Here is a 20,905-nt window from a genome sequence, read left to right as displayed (position 1 = left end):
AAAATATTGAAGTCTTTAAACATTGCTGACTTGCTCTTGTAGGACTTCTCTGAAAACTGTTGTAGATAATGAATGAGCTACCATCCTGAAAGCTTAAAATGACTACGTGGACATATGGACAGACTGAAACTTAACTGCTGTCAGGAGTTCTGAGTCAGGAACTTCTGTTTTAAGTGAATGTAGCAGTTAAGATCTGTTGTTAACCCCATACTTCTAAGCTGTTCAAATCATCCCTTCATTGCTGACACAGTTCAAATGGTTAATTCTGCGTACAAAACTGGCGCAGGGATTCAGAGGATTTTTGTCTGTTTGTTTACTTCTTTCACACTTTGGTTGTAACATTAAAGAGCAGTTGGGATAGTCTTAAGTTTTCTGCTTCTAAAAATTGCATTAAAAATAAAAACTTGTAAAGACACCTACTTTAAAGAAAAAAGCCCCTAAGAATTAAGGTGAATAATCTTGGACTTGAGCTATTTATGTGCAGTAGCTATTGATGTAAAATTAGACTACCAAGACATTAGCCAGTATTTCCCCGTTATCATTAAAAAGTGTACATTTTTACCAGGTTTGCTATATTGACTGGGCTTAATTACCTGAGTTTGAAAATAATTATAGGAGTATTTAGTTATAAAGTTGATGGATGCGTTTCTTTACCAGAGATCACAGGTGTGTTAGTGAGCATTCATTGCAGAGCATTAGATCATGTCTTTGCTGCAAGGTTAAAATGTATTACATTTGGCCCCGTGCTCACTTAAACTTTCAAGTGTGCTCGTGGCTTAATCAAGAAATTGATTAAATTTAGAGTCCAAAATACAGCTACTTTCCAAATCTTATTGGTCAAAACCTGATGTGCTTTTGAGATTATTTAGTAGAATGTTGAATAGATGTTCTGGTGCTCACCGACACATCTAGGAATGCTCCTGAAGCCTTTGTACAGAAAATTGAGGAAAATCATAGGCACCTATCATCTAAATGAAAGGGACTAAAGTGATGTTGTTCCCTCAATTAGCCTCTTGTTACTTGAGAGGTAGAATATGCAACCGTGTTTAATGAAAGGATTGCTCAAAAAAATGCCATTCAAAACACTTCATCTCTCAGTAAAATCTTGTACCTCTATCTGGTACAGAGAGTTTGTTTTGGAAATGACTGGCCTAGTAAACTGTGGCTGCCTACATTAATATAATCCCATATTTTTTGCTGAAGAAAGTATTTTCAGTATAAACTTAGATGTTCTCAGATTCAGCAATGGCAGAAAGAGAGAACACAACATTTTTTTTCTTTTGAGAGATAATTTGCTCACTGTCCTTGAATCTGTAAATCATTCTGTGGAAAAAGAAACATTATACTTTTGCCGCTTCCATTCTGTCATAGGTCTTGCAGATGTATAGTGTATATATCTCAACTTGAGGCTGTTTCTCTGATTTCCAGGATGATATACAATTCTGTAGTGATAAGCCTTAAAAAAAAACAAACCCAAAAAACCCAACTTATATCTTACCAGTGTGTCAGCAATAAGGCGTGCTACTGAGACTTTCAAGCTATTGCTGACTTAATCCAGATGGTGTACTGATACTGTGTGCTGAAAAAATTATTACTTTGCATCCCTGAAAGCAATCTTTTGACTTAGGAATGTCCCAGTTGTGTTTAATGTGTTCCCTAAGCTTCTTGCTAATAGATAGCTTGTAGTGACACTTTCAGTGAGCTCACATCCTGTCTGTAATTAAGAGGTTTTGATAAAAGACTAACTACTGCGTGCATTGGGCTCAGTAGAGTCCTGAGGTAATATTCCTGGAACTTTTCAGAAATCTGAAGCGCAGCAGGATGCAGACAGGCATACTCCATAAGCTTTGCTGGTCGGAAAAGCTGCTTTCCCCATATTTCTGCCACTTCGTGTGCCAGCAGAACAGCTCGTGTGAACATTGCAGAAACCCCATCAGACGCAAGGATTCTACTTAGCTGAAGACCTGCTATGGAAACTGTCAAAACTGGCAGGTCCTGAGCCATAACACGCAAACCACTTCAAAGCAGCTAATACTGACTTCCAACCAAGGGGGAAAAGCCCACAATCCAAACATCATGTTCAAATGCTGTTTTACATTAACCTGCCTATTGGGGTTGGGGAGATTGGCTGAAGGAAGTTGAAACATTTGCCGGAACAGCTACACTGGTGGAGGGCTGTAAGCTTCAGCAATGCTGGGGGTTAGTTTATGGTGCCAGCTGGACCAGTAATCTCTTCCTTCAATAGCACTGTGTCTGATAGAAGATGCTTGTCCACAGCTATGCTTCGCCTTGCTCAACACTTAGTGCTTATGCAGAAGTAGAAATCCAATAGTCCATCTGAATTAGTGAAAAGTGCAAACAGGGTGTTGGATGAAAAGTCAAATAGAAATTGTATCAAAATAATTTTAATGCACTGTTCCTGTTTCATGATATTTTTTTAAAAATATCATGTGATAGGAGAGATCATTCTGAGTTCGTGCCTCTGCTATGCTTCCAACTCTTTACAGCTTGTTGCCGCTTGACAAATTTTAAAGTGTTCTTTCTTCAAGGGTCAGCAGGCTGTGAAGAAAGTACCACCAATTTTCTTTTCCTTTCCCATACTAGAGAAATTAAGCATCTTTGCTTTGATTTTACTGGTTGTATCTTGCCCCTCCTGAAGATCTGAATTCTGAACCGGGCTCTGCCATTGCTTCTGTTGGATCCATCAGAATGATTCAGCTCCCCAGCCTGCAGTGTCTCACTTAGTTTACCTGTATGACTTCTTTGGTAGCCCAGCTGAAGCTAATCCGAAATAAGGATTGGGAAATTTTGGTAATGTTCCTTTGTGACCAAATTTGTTCGGTATCGATAAACTCTTTCTATTACTTGGGCATGTACTTTATGGAGGCACTTATTAATCCTAGCTTCTATATGAGAATACCATAAACAGTTAAACTTCTTTTTCATGGCATTACCTTCTATATTACCTTCTCTAATAAATGCATTGTATAGGTTTGAGTTCTTCTGTTGTTCATAAAAAGACATGTCTGTTCATTGGTTTATGCTCTGGATTCTTATAAATCATTAGAATTTATATGTAAGTTATACACACACGTCAAAATATTACAGGATTGAATTACTACCTGTGAATTTGTGTGCCCTTTAGCCAAGTTTTAAAAAAGACAGTGTGGTGTCCATCCTAAATTCGTGGCTTATATTAGTGTTGAATACAGTTTTGCCTCTCTCCTTGTCATCTTCAGTTTTTGTTTTCACACTTGCATCAGTGTGTCCCATATTTTAACTTCTGTAAATATGACCACTTGGCAGTTACAATGATGCTGTGAAGCTATCTTGAAATGCTTCCAACATGATATCGTTCTTCCCTTTTAATCAGTCATCCAGCCAATGTTTTCTTTTCCTTGCCTGTTCATCCAGCCGTGTTTGTAACTTCACTGAAAGTCAGGAATTCTTCTGTCTGGAGCATGATTAAGGCCCTAATATCTCTTTATTTCATCAAGGAATCGTTTTACTAAGCTCTGCTATCTCAAAGTCACTTTTGTGAGTGATCCTGTTGGTTAAAACTTGAGAAGACTTCGTAGAGGAAAGAAATGTCCTGCTTTTTTAGCAGCGTGTTTATCCGTACAGTCACAGCTAAGTTATTTGAAGTTGGATATATTTAGTAAAGTTAAATTTTTGCATCAAATCAGAAAGTTGATAGGTACATTAAAAATACTTTAAAAAAGAAATGGCCTGTCTGCTATCTGGGTTCTTTAGTTTGCCTGTAACCCAGGGCTTTGTTTTTCAGATAAGCTATTCCGTTTTGCAACTTACATACCATGTAGAAACACATATGAAAAACTAAAAACATGAAGCGTGAGTTAAAATGCACTAAGCAATTGGAGGTATAGGCTTACTCTGCAGAATTCTGTTTGGGTTTTTTTGTTTGTTCATAGAATGAGAAGTTGTGTATCATCATCAAAACTGGCAACCTGTAGTAGGGTTTCTTGAACACATGCAACCTGACAATGATTTCCTCTGGAACAGAGAACTGCCATCTTTTTTTCTCTCTTTATTTAAAAAACAGTGGAATACATCTGAATCTATGTGCACATGTGCTGTATTTGTCTATTTAATTAAAAAGAAATGGCTCAATTCTTTGTTGTTACTGATAAGAGCTGAGATGCTTGACATCTTTGGGGTAAGAGCTCAGTAGCTCCTGTATTTAGGTAATTATGCGTTAAAAGCAATTTAGGACTGTTTTGGTCTTGAACGTCAGATGAAGAGAAATGACTAAACACTTTGACAGTTTTTTTTTTTTTTTTAAAGCCTAGCAAGCATGAAAGCTGCACTGACCTGTTCAATCCATTGCTTCAGTTCATTCTGATACTTTCTTAGCTATCCTTAGATGGGGTTTGTGACTGATTTATTTTTTTTTTTTTTAAATTTTTTCAACATTAGACCATCTATTAAATAATAATGAATGTAAGTATTTTCCTCTGGTTTAGTTTAGGAATAAGATTTTTGTTTTGTTTCTTTCATCTCTTACAGCTTGACAAAGATGACATGGTATATATGGAAGCATACGATAAGTTGCTGGAATCTTGGCTTACTCTGGTACAAGATGACAAACATTTCCATAAGGGTTTCTTTACCCAACATGCTGTTCAGGTCTTCAATTCCTACATTCAGTGCCATCTCGCTGCTCCCGATGGTACAAGGAATTTGGTAAGCCCTCATTCTAGTAGTTCTTGATGACAATATACAGTAACTGGTCCATGTCTTTTGGTGTGTGCTATATTATGTAGCTCAAGGCAGCTAGTAAATAATTACTATTTGTGACTTTAGAAATGAAAAATTTGCTGAATTTGTTACTCAGTGGTTATTTTCTAGTCTTTCTCATTCTGAAGAGGAAATAAAGGAACACAAAGTTGGAAATCCATTTAAAAAAGTAGAAAAAGTAAATCTGTTACAGTAAGATGCCCTTTGATTTGACTTTTTCCCACAGATGCAATGATGAAACTTCTGACCATCCTTCTCTGGACTACAGTCCTAGTTAAAATCCCCAATGAAACTGGGAGCCTTTTATATGGTTGTTACCTCCCATACATTATCTTCAAAGTATACTTTTGACATGCATCAATATCTGAAAAAAATGTTGAATGTCTATGCTCAGACTAGAAGAAACTTGCAATATTATGTGGTTCTTTTGGATAAAATGGTACATGAATTCCTAATTGGATTTTGAGGTGACTGTTCTAGTGAAAACCTAAAAGTACCTCGGGTATCTCTTGAACCATTGAGAAAGAAAGCAGATTAGTCTCTTTGCCAGGAGTCTGGATCTTATTAAAATAGGTTCTCATACAGAAAGTTGGATGTAGATGTTGGATGGATTAGTTATTGCATAGATAACTGTATAAAATCTCTCTTTAATTTGATGCTGTGCAAAGAGCTTCAAGATGCCTCATTCTGAAAAGCACCATATAAAACTTAATTCTGCTATCTCAATATGTAACAGATGGTAATAACAGGGCCAAAATGGAGAGAAATATTTCACAAGGGAACTTTGAATTCATATCAGACGGTCTTGACATAACTTGTATACACAGGTTAATTCATGTCATTCTGTGAGATAAGTCATTTATCCCATGGGTAACCTTTTAAAACCCACAGCTGGCATTTTAGAATGCTTCTTGTTCAATATCAAAGCAGTAACAGGAACTTTCAGTCTCTGCTTTGAGAGCAGAGGCTCACTCTTCAGTAAACAGCTGCTACTTTGAAGTTGCCAAAAGAGAATGATTTGCTGGGTTACATAAAGAAAAGATGGGTTAGAAGCACTTTGGTTAAGGAGTTTTGTGTGGATGCAGTTTTCCAGAGCCTTTATGGAAACAAAGCAGACTGATAGCTGTCACTTTTATTTTACTTTGTTAGTTACATATATTTTATGATTCTTAAGGAGATTTTTAAAAAACATTTTAACATCGATACTTAGTTTTGACATACAATGGTTCATCTCTTCAAGGAATAATGTTTGATTATTATTTAAGTAGTTTTATAATGTAGCCAAGGTAAGCTTTGAGAAATCAAAGTGCAACTCCTGCACCGGCAAGAAATAAAACTGAGATGACGATGATATTATCAGGCTTCTGTTTTCCTGAGGTTATAGCATTTACTTTTTAAAGCTTTTTCCCCCTCAAACAATGGGTTATGGAAAATCTTTAATGAAAGAGATGATTTTCATTTCATCATGAAAAGCACTACCTATTCTGTGATTTATGGAAGACCTCAGGCAACTGAGAACAATATCTTTGGCTTAATGAATAGGGGAAAGCATGGAAGTCCCAGTGTTTAAAATGGTTCTTGGTCTGCTACATATGTGATTCGAAATGCAAATGTACTTCAGCAATCTTCTGACCACCGGGTTTGCAGACCACCTCTGTGAGGCAGGATTATTCAGTACTTTATACCACACTTCTAGCAGTGGATGCTCGACAGAGCAGATTTATATACCCTGTGTGTACTGTGGTGTAAAGAAGCTGTTTTGCTATTGTTCAGCCTGTGCTTATCCTATTAATAACAAGCATCAATTTAATAACTCTTATCCTTGACTCTTTTCACAAATAGCAAATCTTTTGACTTGAAAGCACTATTGGAAGTAGTAACAAATATACAATTAACTGTATATTTGCCAACAAGTTTGTGAAATGCTGATTTAAAACAATATGAAGCTAGGTTTACTCCTCTTTTTAACTCTTCTGTGTCTAATTTAGTATGAGTCTGTTGTTCATCCATGCAAAGCACCTTGAAAGAAAAGACAAAATCATGTAGAAAATTGTGGTGATGATAAAATTTAACAAGTGTAACACTAACTGGTTGCGTTTAATTTTGTTGAAATAACCAAAGACTGCCAATGGTGTGGCCTCTCGGGAAGAAGAAGAAATAAGTGAACTGCAGGAAGATGACAGAGACCAGTTCTGTGACCAGTTGGCCAGTGTAGGCATGCTGGGGAGAATTGCTGCAGAACACTGTATACCTCTTCTTACAAGGTATAAAAAAAAAATAGTCATGAATGCAAGTCAATAAAGCCATCAAATATTGAAAGCCTGACTTTGCCAGAACAGTTTAAAAACAGCAGTTATTTTATTGTTATTTGTCCACAGTTTATTAGAAGACCGAGTGACAAGGCTCCATGGCCAGTTGCAAAGACATCAGCAGCAGTTACTTGCCTCACCAGCATCAGGCTCAATTGATAATAAAGTGCTTGATGACCTGTATGAGGATATTCATTGGCTTATTTTAGTCACAGGTTAGTGAACAGCTTTAAATAGTACTTATTCTGGTATTCTTATTGCAGCTGGAATACCTTAGGAAAAAAAATGAAATCCCTGTATATCAACTACTCTTAATTGACTATAAATATTATCCCTTATGTTTTCATCTTATGTACAGTACTCACAAAGCCTTTGTTTTACTTTCATCTGCCTTGAGTAACATGAATGTTATCTTTAAAGGACTGATGAAATCTTTACATGAGGTATGCCCTTTGGAAATTCCGGCAACTAATTTTGTTACAGATTTTTTGAGATGTGTTATCTCTCAACCTATTCAAGAAATTAGTCTGTTTGTGATGTCAGTTGTATTGCCTGGGCACACATGACTTTATAAGGGAATCAAGATGAGATCAGGATAACAGTATTAGTCAGTGGCAGCAAAGAATCAAGTTAAGTTCCAGAATATCTCAGTGCTGATGATCCATGTCCTGGCATTTTGTTATGTTTCAGGGAACTTGAATTTAGAACTTTTTTGGTTTTGATTTTTAGATGGAATTAATCTTACATCTGTTTGCAAAACATAACAACTACTAAGACAGTGTCTGTACTTTGTTAGGAGAAACGTATATTTTATGAAGCATTTTGTGGGATCTTTTTGAACATCTGATGTTTTAGTCACTCTCAGATGCTGACATGAATGTTTTGTAATATTTTTGTATCACCATGGGATGGAGTTTGTATTTGTAGCTCACAGATGTTATGAGATCAGACATTGAAAACTACAACTGGAGCTGGAATTAATATTAATTATTTGGGCACCAGAGTATTGTATAAAAACCCGTGCCTCACCTGATGTGCAGTTGCTATGCAAGGAAAACTTCATTATAGCACATGCGCTTGGTGTCTGAAAGCCTCTGACAGATTAGAAATGTTAGCAGAATGGAAGTCCCAGATGAGATGGACTTGGTGGGGAAGCTGTAAAATCAAGGCGCTTTTTATCACATAACAGTAGAAAAAAGCGACAACAAAATGTTGCTTTGGTTGTCGTCCCCCACAATAGTTGAACTGACTACTACTTTTACATGGAGCAAAGCTTATCTCTCTCTTTTTTAATTTGTTTTTTAATTTAGTTGTTTCTTTTCCAGTCTTGGCCTCTTGTCACTTTAGGTTGTTCTTTACTGAATGGCTTTAAGGATTCTAAAATTAACTTATGCATATTTAAACAGGGTTAGTCAGGGTTTGTACAAACATTTGATTCTGGTGTGATGTGTGCAGTTAAGCCAAGGGATTCTCTAATCAAAAAGCTGTAAGTTAACCTAGGGTAGAAAGTTGTGATCACTCTTTCTTTTTTAATGTAAGGCTACCTCTTGGCTAATGATACTCAGGGAGAGACTCCGCTAATACCTCCAGAAGTAATGGAATATTCCATTAAACATTCAGCTGAGGTTGACATCAATACAACACTTCAGATTCTGGGATCTCCAGGAGAAAAGGCCTCTTCCATCCCAGGGTACAACAGAACTGATTCTGTAATTAGGTAAGGATGTGTCGCGTGCTGTTAAGTATGTTAAATGCTTTTTCAGAGAAAAAAAGTGAGAATGTGAGTGGACTTATGTGAACTTGAAAAGTAAAAAGTCTAATATGTAAGCACTGAACACTGGAAAAGAAATCTCTCTCTTAACTAGTATTAAAGTAAGGGCATATAATTTATAAGAATGGTTTTATAACAGACATATTAAGGTAACGCTGTGGAAGAGATTAAGAAAAGACAGAAAAGATGAAGTGATTTTTTTCAGGGTAAATACAGATGATATTTCAAGTCAAGGTGATCCAGGGGAGGACTGAGAAGAAAAATCAGAGTAAGGCATCAAAACAGATAAAACTGAGTCAAGATGGGAAGGCTGAAATGACTGATGACCTGATAGTCTTAACAGAGGACATGAGCCAAAGTCTTTAAATGAGCCAAATGTTTTTATATCTCTACTAAAAACCCATCTTTGATCTATTTGTTACAGAAAGTCCTTAAAATTACTTAAATTACTAAAAAGTTGGTAAATCAAAATCTTTAGGTAATATACTATATGTTCTATAATTCATTCAGCACATGTACAGCTTAAGCAAACACTTTCCAAAGCATCAGTGAGCTTGTCTACTTTGAACATGAGTTACTGCCGCAGCTTGGCAGTAGCAGCTCAGCTGGTCCTGGGTGCAGGAGGGATTGTTGTCACTTACGTACATGTACCACTATTAGCCTATAAAAGGAGCAGGAGAGGGGATTTCCATTCTCTTCTTGCAAGAAGGCCCAAAAGGCTCCTCCATTTGAATCCTCACACTTCAGAAGATTGCATTCCACTTCTAATTAACATGGAAGATTCTTCACCCAAGATTAGTTGTTTTCTGTACTTAACATTTTCTTCTTCTGGAAGAGGCTAGAAAAATGGATCTTAATTGTCAGTTATTTGCCTAATGTTTAAAAGTTTGAACACTGTGCACTGATGCTATTGTCAGCTTCAAGAAGTGAAGCAAAGAGGATTTCTTGATGTAGTGTCTGGGTGGGAACAAAATCAGATCTGCTAAGAAGAGATTTGAGGCACTCTGGCAATAGTTCTAAGAAGTCTTCAAGAAATAGACCGCTGTCAACTTCTAAATTCCTTGTGCACTATCACATTCTTAACAAATTTAATTGATGTACTACAAATGCTAGTATTTCATGTAGCTTTATGGACTGACTGTATTAATGCAATCATCTGGTGATCTGATATTTCAGACTGTTTCTCTGCGGTAACGAAAAAGAAAAATAACTCATAATTTCTGTATTTGTTCTTTAGTATGCATCACACTGTAAAAGTTGCACAATTAGGCCCCAATTGGTCACTAAGCTTGATGATGTAAGGAAGGGGAGAATCAGTTTTTCAAAAAAGCTTTTTCAAGCATTCCAAGTAGTCCATTTGTCTTCATTCCCTTGATGGCAGAATGCTTGTGAGGATTCTTTGTTGCACTAGTCTTGATGTCAAAGATAATCACCCTATCTTTTAATACATAGTCTGACTTTTTGGAGGATATTTGCCAGTCGATCCTGTTTCTCTCTCCTTGCATTTAAAGAAACAATAGATTCAGGTGGTTTTTACTTCATTAGAGATTAACTACTTTGTTATCCTGTTCCTTCTGCCATGCTGCTTTAAAAATAAATGTGTTTTGTAGTTGCGTTGCTTCTCCAAAACCCACTCTCAGCATCCTCATTGTATTTTATATCTGCAGGTTATTATCTGCTATTTTAAGAGTGTCAGAAGTAGAATCTAGAGCAATAAGAGCAAATCTCACACACCTCCTGAGCCCCCAGATGGGGAAAGACATTGTATGGTTCCTCAAGCGTTGGGCAAAGACTTACCTCCTAGTAGATGAAAAGCTGTATGATCAGGTAAGGATATAACTTTTGTGAATTAATTGGTGAGTATTAGCAATATTATCCTGTGACTGCAGATGTCAGTGTAGCTATTTTAAAGTGCAATGGTAAAGCATTTTTAATGTTAAATGGGTTGTGGTTTATTTTGGCATTTGGTTGAAAGTTGATGTTTCCTTCATTTTTTAAGTTAGAAATAAAAGTTATTAGAGGACCCTTCTTGCACATTTTGGTGCAGACATCATATTTTCTTTTTTGTGCGTGTCCATTGCCTTAGCAGAATAGCATAGCGTGTTCTCAAGCTGCATAGTGGGTGAAACTCACTGACAACTGTATAAGCTACTTCTCACTCTCCATCAGATCTTACAGTTCATCTCTAATACAGTGGTTGCCCTTGATGGGTGATTTAGTGAGTAACCTGGTCATGATTCTGAATTAGATTTTTAACACAATCACAAAGTAGTATACATTAGCTAATGTCATGCTACTTTCTCTCCTCTCCCCATTCTCATATGTTCTCATTGTATACATAATGATTTCAATGGTGCGTTCTTCGTAAAGGGCAACTTCTTATCATGTCTGGACAGCACTAATCATGATTAGACCTTGATCCTAATTTTGCTTATATAACTAACTGTAATCCAGCTAGCTGATGGAGGCCTCTTGTCCTGAGGAGGTCCTGTTGGCTCTAACTTTCAAGAAAGAAGCCTCCTCCTCTTCCCCTTTATTTCCAGTACTGAAGCAACTAAGATTACTAACGCTTCAGGAGGCCCCTCCTTAACAAAAATAGGTATACCAAAGACTTGTAAATACTTGGAATCATATTATTCAGCTTGGACTTACAGCAGAGAGAATAATTTGTAAAGGTACCAGTTGGGGAAGAATTGGAGAGCATGTAAGGAGATCCACATGAGAAACAATGTGAAGAGACAAAAAAAGAGTATTTAGGAAATGCACATGTTTAGCTTGTGTTGACATGTGAAAGTGATTGAAACCTGTGTTTAAACCTTATGCTCAGTCACATATATATTATGAGTTTTAAAGTTAGAAATGTTAGTGGTATGCTGACAGGAAGCCCCAGAACGATTATTAAAAAATCTTCGGATTTCACTCATGAGAAACCTTCTTAAAGATAGAACAGGCAGTTTCAAGGAAGCATATTTTAACGTGCCAGGACCAGAATGTGTCATCTTTCCTAAAAGATGTATAGATTGAAGGAAGAATCCACAGAAAGCAGATGCAGAAAAATTGCAGTGAAAATAAGTTTTTTACAAGATGCAATCTAGATCAACAGCTAGGTTTATTTCTAATAATTTTTATCACTGAATTTTGAGAAATTTCATTGTAAATTCATGGCAACAGTTTTGAGAGATGATTTGGGGATCTTTCTTTTAATTTTTAAAGCTTTTGAACTTTCATTGGCATTAAAAGCTAGACATACTCAAACCTGGGTTTGTAATGAGGTTGAAACTCTTCTTTGTTTTAGGTGGTGTGCTTAAAATTGCAAGATAAATTTGGCAAAGATTTTTCTATTACAGGTATTCTTTGCCTTTGTCTATGTAACATTTGTGTATTTTAAGTAGGGAAGAAGTGACAGCCTGAAAAGAATTTGCTGACAATGCTTACCATACACTTTGGAGTTCTGGCTTCTGTAAAACTCACTCATTTTAATGCTTTTCTTATAGATAAGTCTGCCATTTAGTACAGCATTTGGTGCTGATACAGAGGGTTCCCAGTGGATTGTGGGTTACCTTTTAGAAAAAGTGATCAGTAACCTGGCAGTGTGGAGTTCAGAGCAGGACCTTGCAAATGATACTGTACAACTGCTAGTAACATTAGTGGAAAGGAGAGAGCGGTAAGTTGCTATACCTCTGGAAGTCAAAAAATTTCTTTTGCTTCCTTTAAATTTTTTTGGCCGAAGTAATACAGATGTAGGGTACTTCATATTCGTGTCTCTGTAAGTCAAATTACTTTAGTAACATACTATAAATGGAAAAAAAATTGTCTGGCAAAGTGAGGAGTGAGACCTAGATTTGACAAAACATAATCCAATTTTGCTATTGTTTAGAAGTGCACTCTCCTTCCCCTACATTTGTGCCTCACTCTTAAAGAGTGAGAAAGGAAAACTCTCCTGGTCTCCACTCTTATTGCAAGGATTTTTGTGGTGGTGTTTATTTTTGTTGAACAAGTTCTTCCGAATTAAGATTTCAGATACTGTATAAGTCAGTATAAAATATTTTTGTAAACATACAAAAATTTAAAAAAATAATAATCCAGGATTTGGTGGATTTAGACAAATTTCAAAGTTTCTTTGATATTACAAACTGTGAAGCAGGAAATTCTTGAATGTTTTACTTTTGTGAATTGACATGCAATTATACATGCAATCATGCATTCACAGTCTGCTGGAAGACTGTTCTGAAGTTTGAGGAGTTAAACGCTTGAGGAATTTTCTTTTTTAAAAAAATTAAAACCCACAGGAGCTAGTTTTGGAATAAACTGCTTATTTTATCATGACATAATGAGACTAAGCTTTTAATCCATGCAATATGTCCATTAACTCTGTGTGCGTATGTGTGTAAAACTAAAGCATTTCCCTGCTTTTCTCCCATGTGAATTGAGCTATTTTCAGAGTATATACTTTAGAAATCTTAGAGGTGAGGCATTAATAAAATGAAAGTCAAAAGGCAATTTAGCCTTGGAATAAAGGAATTAAATAAAAAAAAAAAAAATCTTCTGACAACTGCTAGCAACCTGACGCGCTCTGTTCATGCAATTTTGTGAAGTCTTTTCTTTTTAATTAAACTGTTTTTCCCTCTTCTAGGGCAAACTTAGTTATTCAATGTGAAAACTGGTGGAATTTAGCTAAACAATTTGCAAGGCGGAGCCCTCCTCTTCACTATTTGTCCAGTTCTGTGCAGAGAACACTAATGAAAGCTTTAGTTTTAGGAGGTTTTGCTCATATGGATACGGAAACAAAGCAACAATACTGGACAGAGGTAACCTATTTTGATGCTTCTGTTACCTTCATTTTAGCAAGTAGTACAAACAACTTAGTTTAGGGAATTTTATGGTGACACAAAATCCAGTTGTACAGAATCTTTTGATTTTAAACATTCAATATTGATAACTTTTAAAAATTATTCTCTCTTTGAAGGTCAATAGTTGTATGGCACCTGGGGGCTGCCAAAAATTGTATCTAAAATATCACAGCCTAAGCATAAACAACTAAAAATTACCTGGAGGATTCATGAAACAGCCCAGTATAGCAGTACACTTGAAAGAGACTAAGAATTTCCTTTGGAACTGTGTCATTTCTTCCTTTTATTTTAAGTTTCTGGTGTTATGAATTATTCAATTATTCACTTAATGATAATGACAGTAGGTAAAAAGTTAATGTGGAACCTAATGAAGAGCCTTGACCAGCTTTTTGTGCCCTGACTCCATTAAAGCTTAGGTATTTAACACCAGGAAGACTGGTGCTAGAAAGTATCTGAAATGTGATCAGTGAGCACCGCAAGAATTGGCCTTCTGAAAGAAGCTTGCTTTTATTAGTAAAGCTATGAAATTAGTGATTGAAGGTAAGACTACAGTGTGCTGGAAGTAATTGGAAAAAAACATGTCACTATTTTTATGGAAGTTTCTTAAATTGGTTCCAAACATAGGTGATTACAAAAGAGATTGCAGTATTGAGAGTCATAATATGATGAAGATAATTGTGAACATGAATCCTAACTAATGCTTTCATTGATGAACTGTAAAAATTTTTCCCCTAATACTGAATTTGGAAGAGAATTAAATACTGTGAGCCAGAGAAAAGTCATTGTGATTTGTTTAAAGACTACAAAATAACATAAACTATTTATGGAGGTGCTCATTTTGAAACCAGCCTGCAGGTGATGATGGATAATGAGAATCCCTAACCACTACCCCTTCAGCTTATGTTAATGTGATAGATAATAACATAACTGAGCTGTTGGAAACTGGAAGTGATTGATTCTTGTACTGCCATGCCAAAAGCAACCCATGAGCTTGCTAAATTACTTAAACCTCACATCTCATGTAATAGTATGCTTATCTTAATGTGACTTTTCTAAAATATTTTAAGGTTCTTCAGCCACTTCAGCAGCGATTCTTGAATGTGATAAACCAAGAAAACTTTCAGCAGATCTGTCAGGAGGAAGAAGTGAAACAGGAAATCACTGCTACATTAGAAGCACTCTGTGGCATTGCTGAGGCTACCCAGATTGATAACGTAGCAATTCTCTTCAATTTCCTAATGGACTTCCTTAATAATTGCATTGGATTAATGGAAGTGTACAAAAACACACCAGAGACTGTTAATCTTATAATAGAAGTCTTTGTTGAAGTTGCACATAAACAAATTTGCTATCTTGGAGAGGTAAATACAACCAAAAGGGGAAGGAGAGGAAGAGTCTGTGTCTGTGTGTGTGTGTATATGCTCATGTACATGTGTATACAATGTTATTCCTCAAACAAAATAAAAGACAGTGATTTTTAGGTTCTATAGAGAAAGAAATGCTATATGGTCACATCTGTTAGAGGAATTCCTTTGTTTAAAAACATACACTTGGAAAGATTAAAAGCAGGATTAAAAGTGTTCTTATACCAATAAATTTAACCATAATTCATCACTAATCTAGCTCTACGCATGGGTGGCAAAAGAGTGCAGACCATGTTGAGTACTTTTCTTAACCGTATCAAACTTCTCTGAAGGCTTGTCTAGGAGAATTGCAGCACTGTTTTCTATGACAAATGCATGCCATAGAGACACTGCCTTGGTCCTAACCAAGGTGTAATGGATACCAAGATACTATCTGGTAAAATGGGTCAGTGCTGTACACTTACATATGTGCACCATTGGCTAATTTTGGTTTTGCGCCTAGAAGCGATCCTGCCTATTCCAAACTGGGTATGCACAAACAGCGTGTTATGGCCCCAGACTTTGATAGCTGAAGTGAGTTCCCAAGGGATTTTGTTGGCAATCTAGTTTGTGAGATTAGTGAGATGTGTCAGCCTGTCCTGAGCCACTCTTAATGAACAAACAAAAAAGATGGAGGAACTGATAAAAGTAATGTTCTGCTGTTTCAATGGGCAGCACATCAATATATGGCTCTAAGTGTTACCATTCTTTAAGGTGGCTGTTTTCTTGATGATTTTGTGTGCAGTTGATAAAAAAAAGTGGTTATATAACTGAAATTAAAATCTCGAGGTATCGTCAACCAAGTAATGCCGTCCTAAACCAAAATGTGTCACTTTCAGCATATGAAAGTTTTCTTATTATCTAATATTGTTTTATAGGCCAAAGCCATGAACTTGTATGAGGCCTGCCTAACTCTGCTCCAGGTGTATTCCAAGAATAATCTAGGTCGACAACGGATAGATGTTACAGCAGAAGAAGACCAGTACCAGGATCTCCTTCTTATTATGGAGCTTCTCACTAATCTTCTGTCAAAGGAATTCATAGATTTCAGTGATACAGGTATGAAGGAATTGAGAATTGCTGAACCATAACTTGTGTTCTAAAGTGTAAAAGCCACTGTGGGGCATGTGTTCAATCCAGGTAGAGTGAAAACTGAAGTTTAGGCTTGATTAGATCAGGATACGGAGATTACTGTTAATGTGCCAGTAGCAAAGGAAGGACTTTTCACAGTATTCTAGCATCTGAAATTATTATTGCTCTCGTAAAATAAATAGGGCATGTATGAAACAACTTGAAGTCTGAATGTTGCAAGTCTGAACATGTAGTAGCAGCAGTTTTATAACAGAAAACTCAGAGAAGTCAGAACGGTAAATTACCGCAAGAGGGCAGATGGATTATCATCTTAGTACAAGATCCAACTTTTGTGAAATGCTGAGCTTATTAAAATTCCATCATGTTTCAGGGTTTTCTGTATTCCTCATTCACAGAACATGCTTTATAGTACGTGGGTGTAGTTAAGGATTCTTTTTTGTATCCCAGCCTGTTACTTTCTTCCACATATTTGCCATGTAAAATTGCAGTAGTCCTGAATATGATCTGCCAGTTCTAGCTTAGCTGTGCTGCATTGCTTTTGAGTAAGTTGAAACACATTTGCGTGATCCAGATCTCACCATGTCCTATACAGTTTGCACAGAAAACGTGCTCAGTCACAAACTGAATCTGCCTAGATTGTTTCAATGTTGTTCATTGCTTTTCTGGGGTATGTCTTGAAAGACAGAACCTTGTACTCCAAAATTCAGTGCACCAGTCTATTTTTTTTTTTGTCATGCATGCACAACAGGAATACAGAACCAGATTTAGACTTTGTCCCTTGAATGGACAACTCAGTGCCATGTAATATTTTCTCTTTGAGGTCAGGCTTTAGAAGTTAGTTGCATGGAAAACCCTGTAAAATACTTGCCATGAAACTAAGGAATGTGAATACTACCTAAATATAATGCCCAGAGATCAAATGTATTGAAAGCTGTCTGCACACCATTGCTGACTCGATGCAGGAATTACAAAAGTAAGGTCACTGCCAGTTGACGGGAAATGTAGGTAACTGGAGAAAGCTTGGCAATATCTAAACTACAGAATTGTCTGCATTAACTCTCCCTGTTTTTTTTCTCCTTGTGTTTATAAAATACATATCTGTTATATTTACATATGTTTATACATAAAAGTATAAAAATGCAGTAATATTTTGCTCGCTATCTGTTTATGTGTGCAGGCGTGAAGCAGCTATCACTAGAAACAAGTGCAATATTCTGTAATGGAGAAGAGCCCTCAGAATATCTGAAGTGCTCTGTTTTAGCGTGCCATCTGGTACACGTGATTATGAAATGCTTAGTCCTTATGAATATAAATATAGAGTGATGTGGCAGCCTCCACTCACTAAGTTTCTATTTTAATACAGTGCCTCATGTTTTTGTTTGGCGAGAGGGGAATAGTCCTATCTTTAAAATGTCTTTATTATAAAGAAATGGGACTCTTCCTTCAATATGTTTAATTCCCCTTTTGTACAAAACATTTTTTGTCTTTTCTATAGATGAAGTATTTAGAGGACATGAGCCTGGGCAAGCTACAAATAGATCTGTATCGGCAGCAGATGTTGTCTTATATGGGGTTAATCTAGTTCTGCCTCTCATGTCCCAGGATCTGCTGAAGGTAAGTATATTTTTACACGTAGTTGCTAGAACATGAAAGCCTTATAGTAATGAATTCCTATAATTCATTCCACCTTCATAAGTTGAGTATTCTAGGCTTTTAAAAATGCAAGTAACTGTTCCATAGTTCTAGATACTGTTTGAAAAGAAATACTGTAAGCTGGGAAAATGTGTATTTGAAGAGCCTAAACAAAACTTTTTTCCTTCTAAAAGTAAGTGGGTGCAGGTCAACAGTTAGCCAAACCTGAAATGTGGCTTGTGGAATCCTTTTTCTGATAGTGTCAGAAATGTGATAGGAAGCATCAACAGTGATATTACGGGGGGAGGAAAAAAGGGAAAAAATTATCTGGGAGCAAGTAGTAACTCTTTAATTACTTTCACAATACAGCTGGCTTTCATATCATAGCTTGTCAGTAGGACAGTAAAATATTGAACAACGGACTGGCAGTATTTCATTGGGCTGCACTGTGTTAATGTTTTACTTTGGATCAGGGGAATACTTCTGAAGTGTATCTCGGTTGTCCCCTCTTAACACGCATTCTCATCTGGTAGCACTCGCTGAGCATGAGCAGTACATCCATTTTAGATGAAACTGGGCCAAAGGATGTACCCGAGGAGCCCCTCTGTTGTCACCAAGGCTTTTACCCCTCAGGAATAGGCTTGCTCATGCCTGTAGTAAAACTCCTTGAATTTTTACAGAGCAGATACTGGGCTCCAACCATCAACTGTTTAGCCTTAGCAATCTTTTTTTATTGTACCACAGTGTTTGCTAATACAGTTGTAGCTATTCTAATGACTCTGAAGTTGTCTACTAAAATTGTTGTCGTTGGTGGAAAGCATCAGTCCTGTCTCTTTGCGCAGATGGAAATTATGTCAGAATAGACTTATGTGATTGATTCTAAAATTGCCATTTTTTTCTTTTGACAGTTTCCATCCCTGTGTAATCAATATTACAAATTAATCACTTTCATCTGTGAAATATTCCCTGAGAAAATTCCACAACTTCCAGAGGACCTCTTTAAGAGCCTAATGTACTCACTGGAGTTAGGGATGTCATCGTATCCTTTATAGAGCTTGGGAGTGTTTAACAATCTCAGTTGCTTTTATAAGGACCTGTTTAAAATCTGATTTTGTTTTTCTTTGCATTTTTTTCCTTTTCTATCAATCTCTGTATCTATAATTACGTATCAGTAATCGACTCTTCCTCTCTGCTCTCTGGTGATTGAGTTTCACTGTAGTGTCTGTTGAGATTCTAGTATTAGCTGAATTTCCTCTGACTCGTGTTGCTTGAATGCAGCCTTTAAGTGGTTTAGTGTGTAAGTTTTTTCTGGCAGCCATTCCTGCCTCCTCCATTACTTCACTTCAGAGTGTGTAACTTCATAAGCCTTCAGCTGGTATCCCAAAGTCATTCCTGAATTAGTTTCTCAGCTGGTAATACAAAACACTGCTGCTGTTCTACTGGGCTGGCTCCAGAGCATTTCCTGTCAGGGTGCCAATGGGCTCTCCCTCTCATAATGGGAGTACCATTTTCACTAATCTGTGGCACGTGTCAGAAACAGATGAGCTTGACCATAAGGGACTCTTTCTGAAAATGTTATGTCAGAGAGGGTTATGTTACCTTAGGGCATGCAGCTAATAAAAGAAGGCAACAAAGTTGGAATTCTTTTTTTTTTTTTTTTTATTCCCCTTTTTCTATTTTTTTAATTTAATTTTTTTATTAACAGCTTTATAGTAAAAAGAAATCTTGGAACATACAAGCATTTAAAATACTTTCTAGTGACCCCACTGGGAAACTTTACCACAATTTAATTGAAATCTGACTTTGATTCTTTAACGCCCGTTATCAGAATGAGTTCAGAGGTTTGCCAGCTCTGTCTGGAGGCTGTAACACCATTAGCAGAACAGTGCGCAAAAGCACAAGAAACAGATTCAACCCTCTTTCTAGCAACAAGGCACTTTCTTAAGGTAAGGCATCTGCGTTTCGTGTTGTTCTGGTTTTTTGCATACAGGTAGCATCAAGAGGCCAAACAGCGTTCACATCTGACCAGGTTACTCAGGATCACTCATATAGTAAGAAACAGCCTGTTACCTAAAAAACTGGCAGTTTGAGAAGAAAGACAGCATGAAGGACCGGAGTCATTGGACTCCATACCAAGGAAGATGGAGATTTAGAGGGAGGAATTACATACTGCAAATCAACAAAAGACCTGAGCCTCACAGAATGCAGTTTATATTTATACATGCTCTGCACACGAGCTCTAGAATGAACCTGACTGACAATTTTAGCAGTTATGTTTACCATGAAAGCTGTGAAATAGAAAGCTTCCACAACTCTGTGAACTGGACGCTGGTTCAGAGTACTAAAACAAAAGGCAGAAAAAAGAGCATAGTTGGAAACTAGGAAGAAAATGCTGTCATTTATTCAATGTATCTAATGCATTATGCGTTTTCTTAGTCCAGTATCATATTCAGTAGTTTCCTTTTAGGACGATCCACTCTTACCGAATTTTGGAGTGACCTGATAGCAACCAGGTTCCTGCTAATTGGGAATGAAGTAATTGGGGAACGTGTGTGCTTGTCTTCTGATTTTGTAAAGACTTCATTTTTCCTTAAGACATCTTTTCTTACCAAACTGACATTCAAACTTCTGGGGATTGCTCAATAAAAGCATCCATCAGCCAAGCTGAGAGAACGAGAAACACCTTAAATAATTTTATTTATATTTCTTCCAAGTTAACATAACCTTCTGCCTTTTCTCTAAATTTCCACTTAAAATTATACAATTCTTATCAATCTGTTCCCTGTTTGGCTTTCTGTAAGCTGTAGGAGCCTCCAAAACTCGAGGAAAAAGTTCCCTGTTTTGTTCTTGAAGAGAAAGGCTTTTTTCATTATTTCTCTGGCATATCTGCAGCTTTTTGGAAAAAATACAAGAGATCAAGAGATACCATTTCTCTCTGATGAATATAAATCAACAACAGCTTTCAGTGCTTTGAGATGTGAATTTGTGCTGTAAGACAAGAGTCAACATCTAAAAGAACTTGGCTTTCCAATTACTGATACCTAGATTAAAAAAAAAAAGACAACAAAACAAACAGCGAACTTGGATGAT

General features: G+C 36.6%; 1 protein-coding gene across 3 annotated transcripts in view; it reads left to right on the top strand.

Moving 5' to 3' along the window:
* The window catches only part of XPO4 (exportin 4), a 62,638-nt gene that overhangs the window by 29,632 nt on the left and 12,101 nt on the right, over positions 1-20,905 (top strand). For 2 of the 3 annotated variants that reach the window (XM_009644878.2, XM_035900434.1), the window contains 12 exons: positions 4,528-4,704; positions 6,880-7,022; positions 7,137-7,282; positions 8,607-8,784; positions 10,506-10,665; positions 12,333-12,502; positions 13,472-13,646; positions 14,756-15,049; positions 15,970-16,150; positions 17,679-17,797; positions 18,724-18,854; positions 19,644-19,761. In XM_009644878.2, coding sequence (XP_009643173.1) covers positions 4,528-4,704; positions 6,880-7,022; positions 7,137-7,282; positions 8,607-8,784; positions 10,506-10,665; positions 12,333-12,502; positions 13,472-13,646; positions 14,756-15,049; positions 15,970-16,150; positions 17,679-17,797; positions 18,724-18,854; positions 19,644-19,761 — 1,992 coding nt within the window. The remainder of the gene's footprint in view (positions 1-4,527; positions 4,705-6,879; positions 7,023-7,136; positions 7,283-8,606; positions 8,785-10,505; positions 10,666-12,332; positions 12,503-13,471; positions 13,647-14,755; positions 15,050-15,969; positions 16,151-17,678; positions 17,798-18,723; positions 18,855-19,643; positions 19,762-20,905) is intronic. The other variant, XM_035900433.1, reaches the window with a different exon arrangement.

Source organism: Egretta garzetta, unplaced genomic scaffold (assembly GCF_000687185.1).
Source record: "Egretta garzetta isolate BGI_Z169 unplaced genomic scaffold, ASM68718v1 scaffold98, whole genome shotgun sequence".
Taxonomy (NCBI): domain Eukaryota; kingdom Metazoa; phylum Chordata; class Aves; order Pelecaniformes; family Ardeidae; genus Egretta; species Egretta garzetta.
This window is presented reverse-complemented; position numbering and strand designations above follow the sequence as displayed.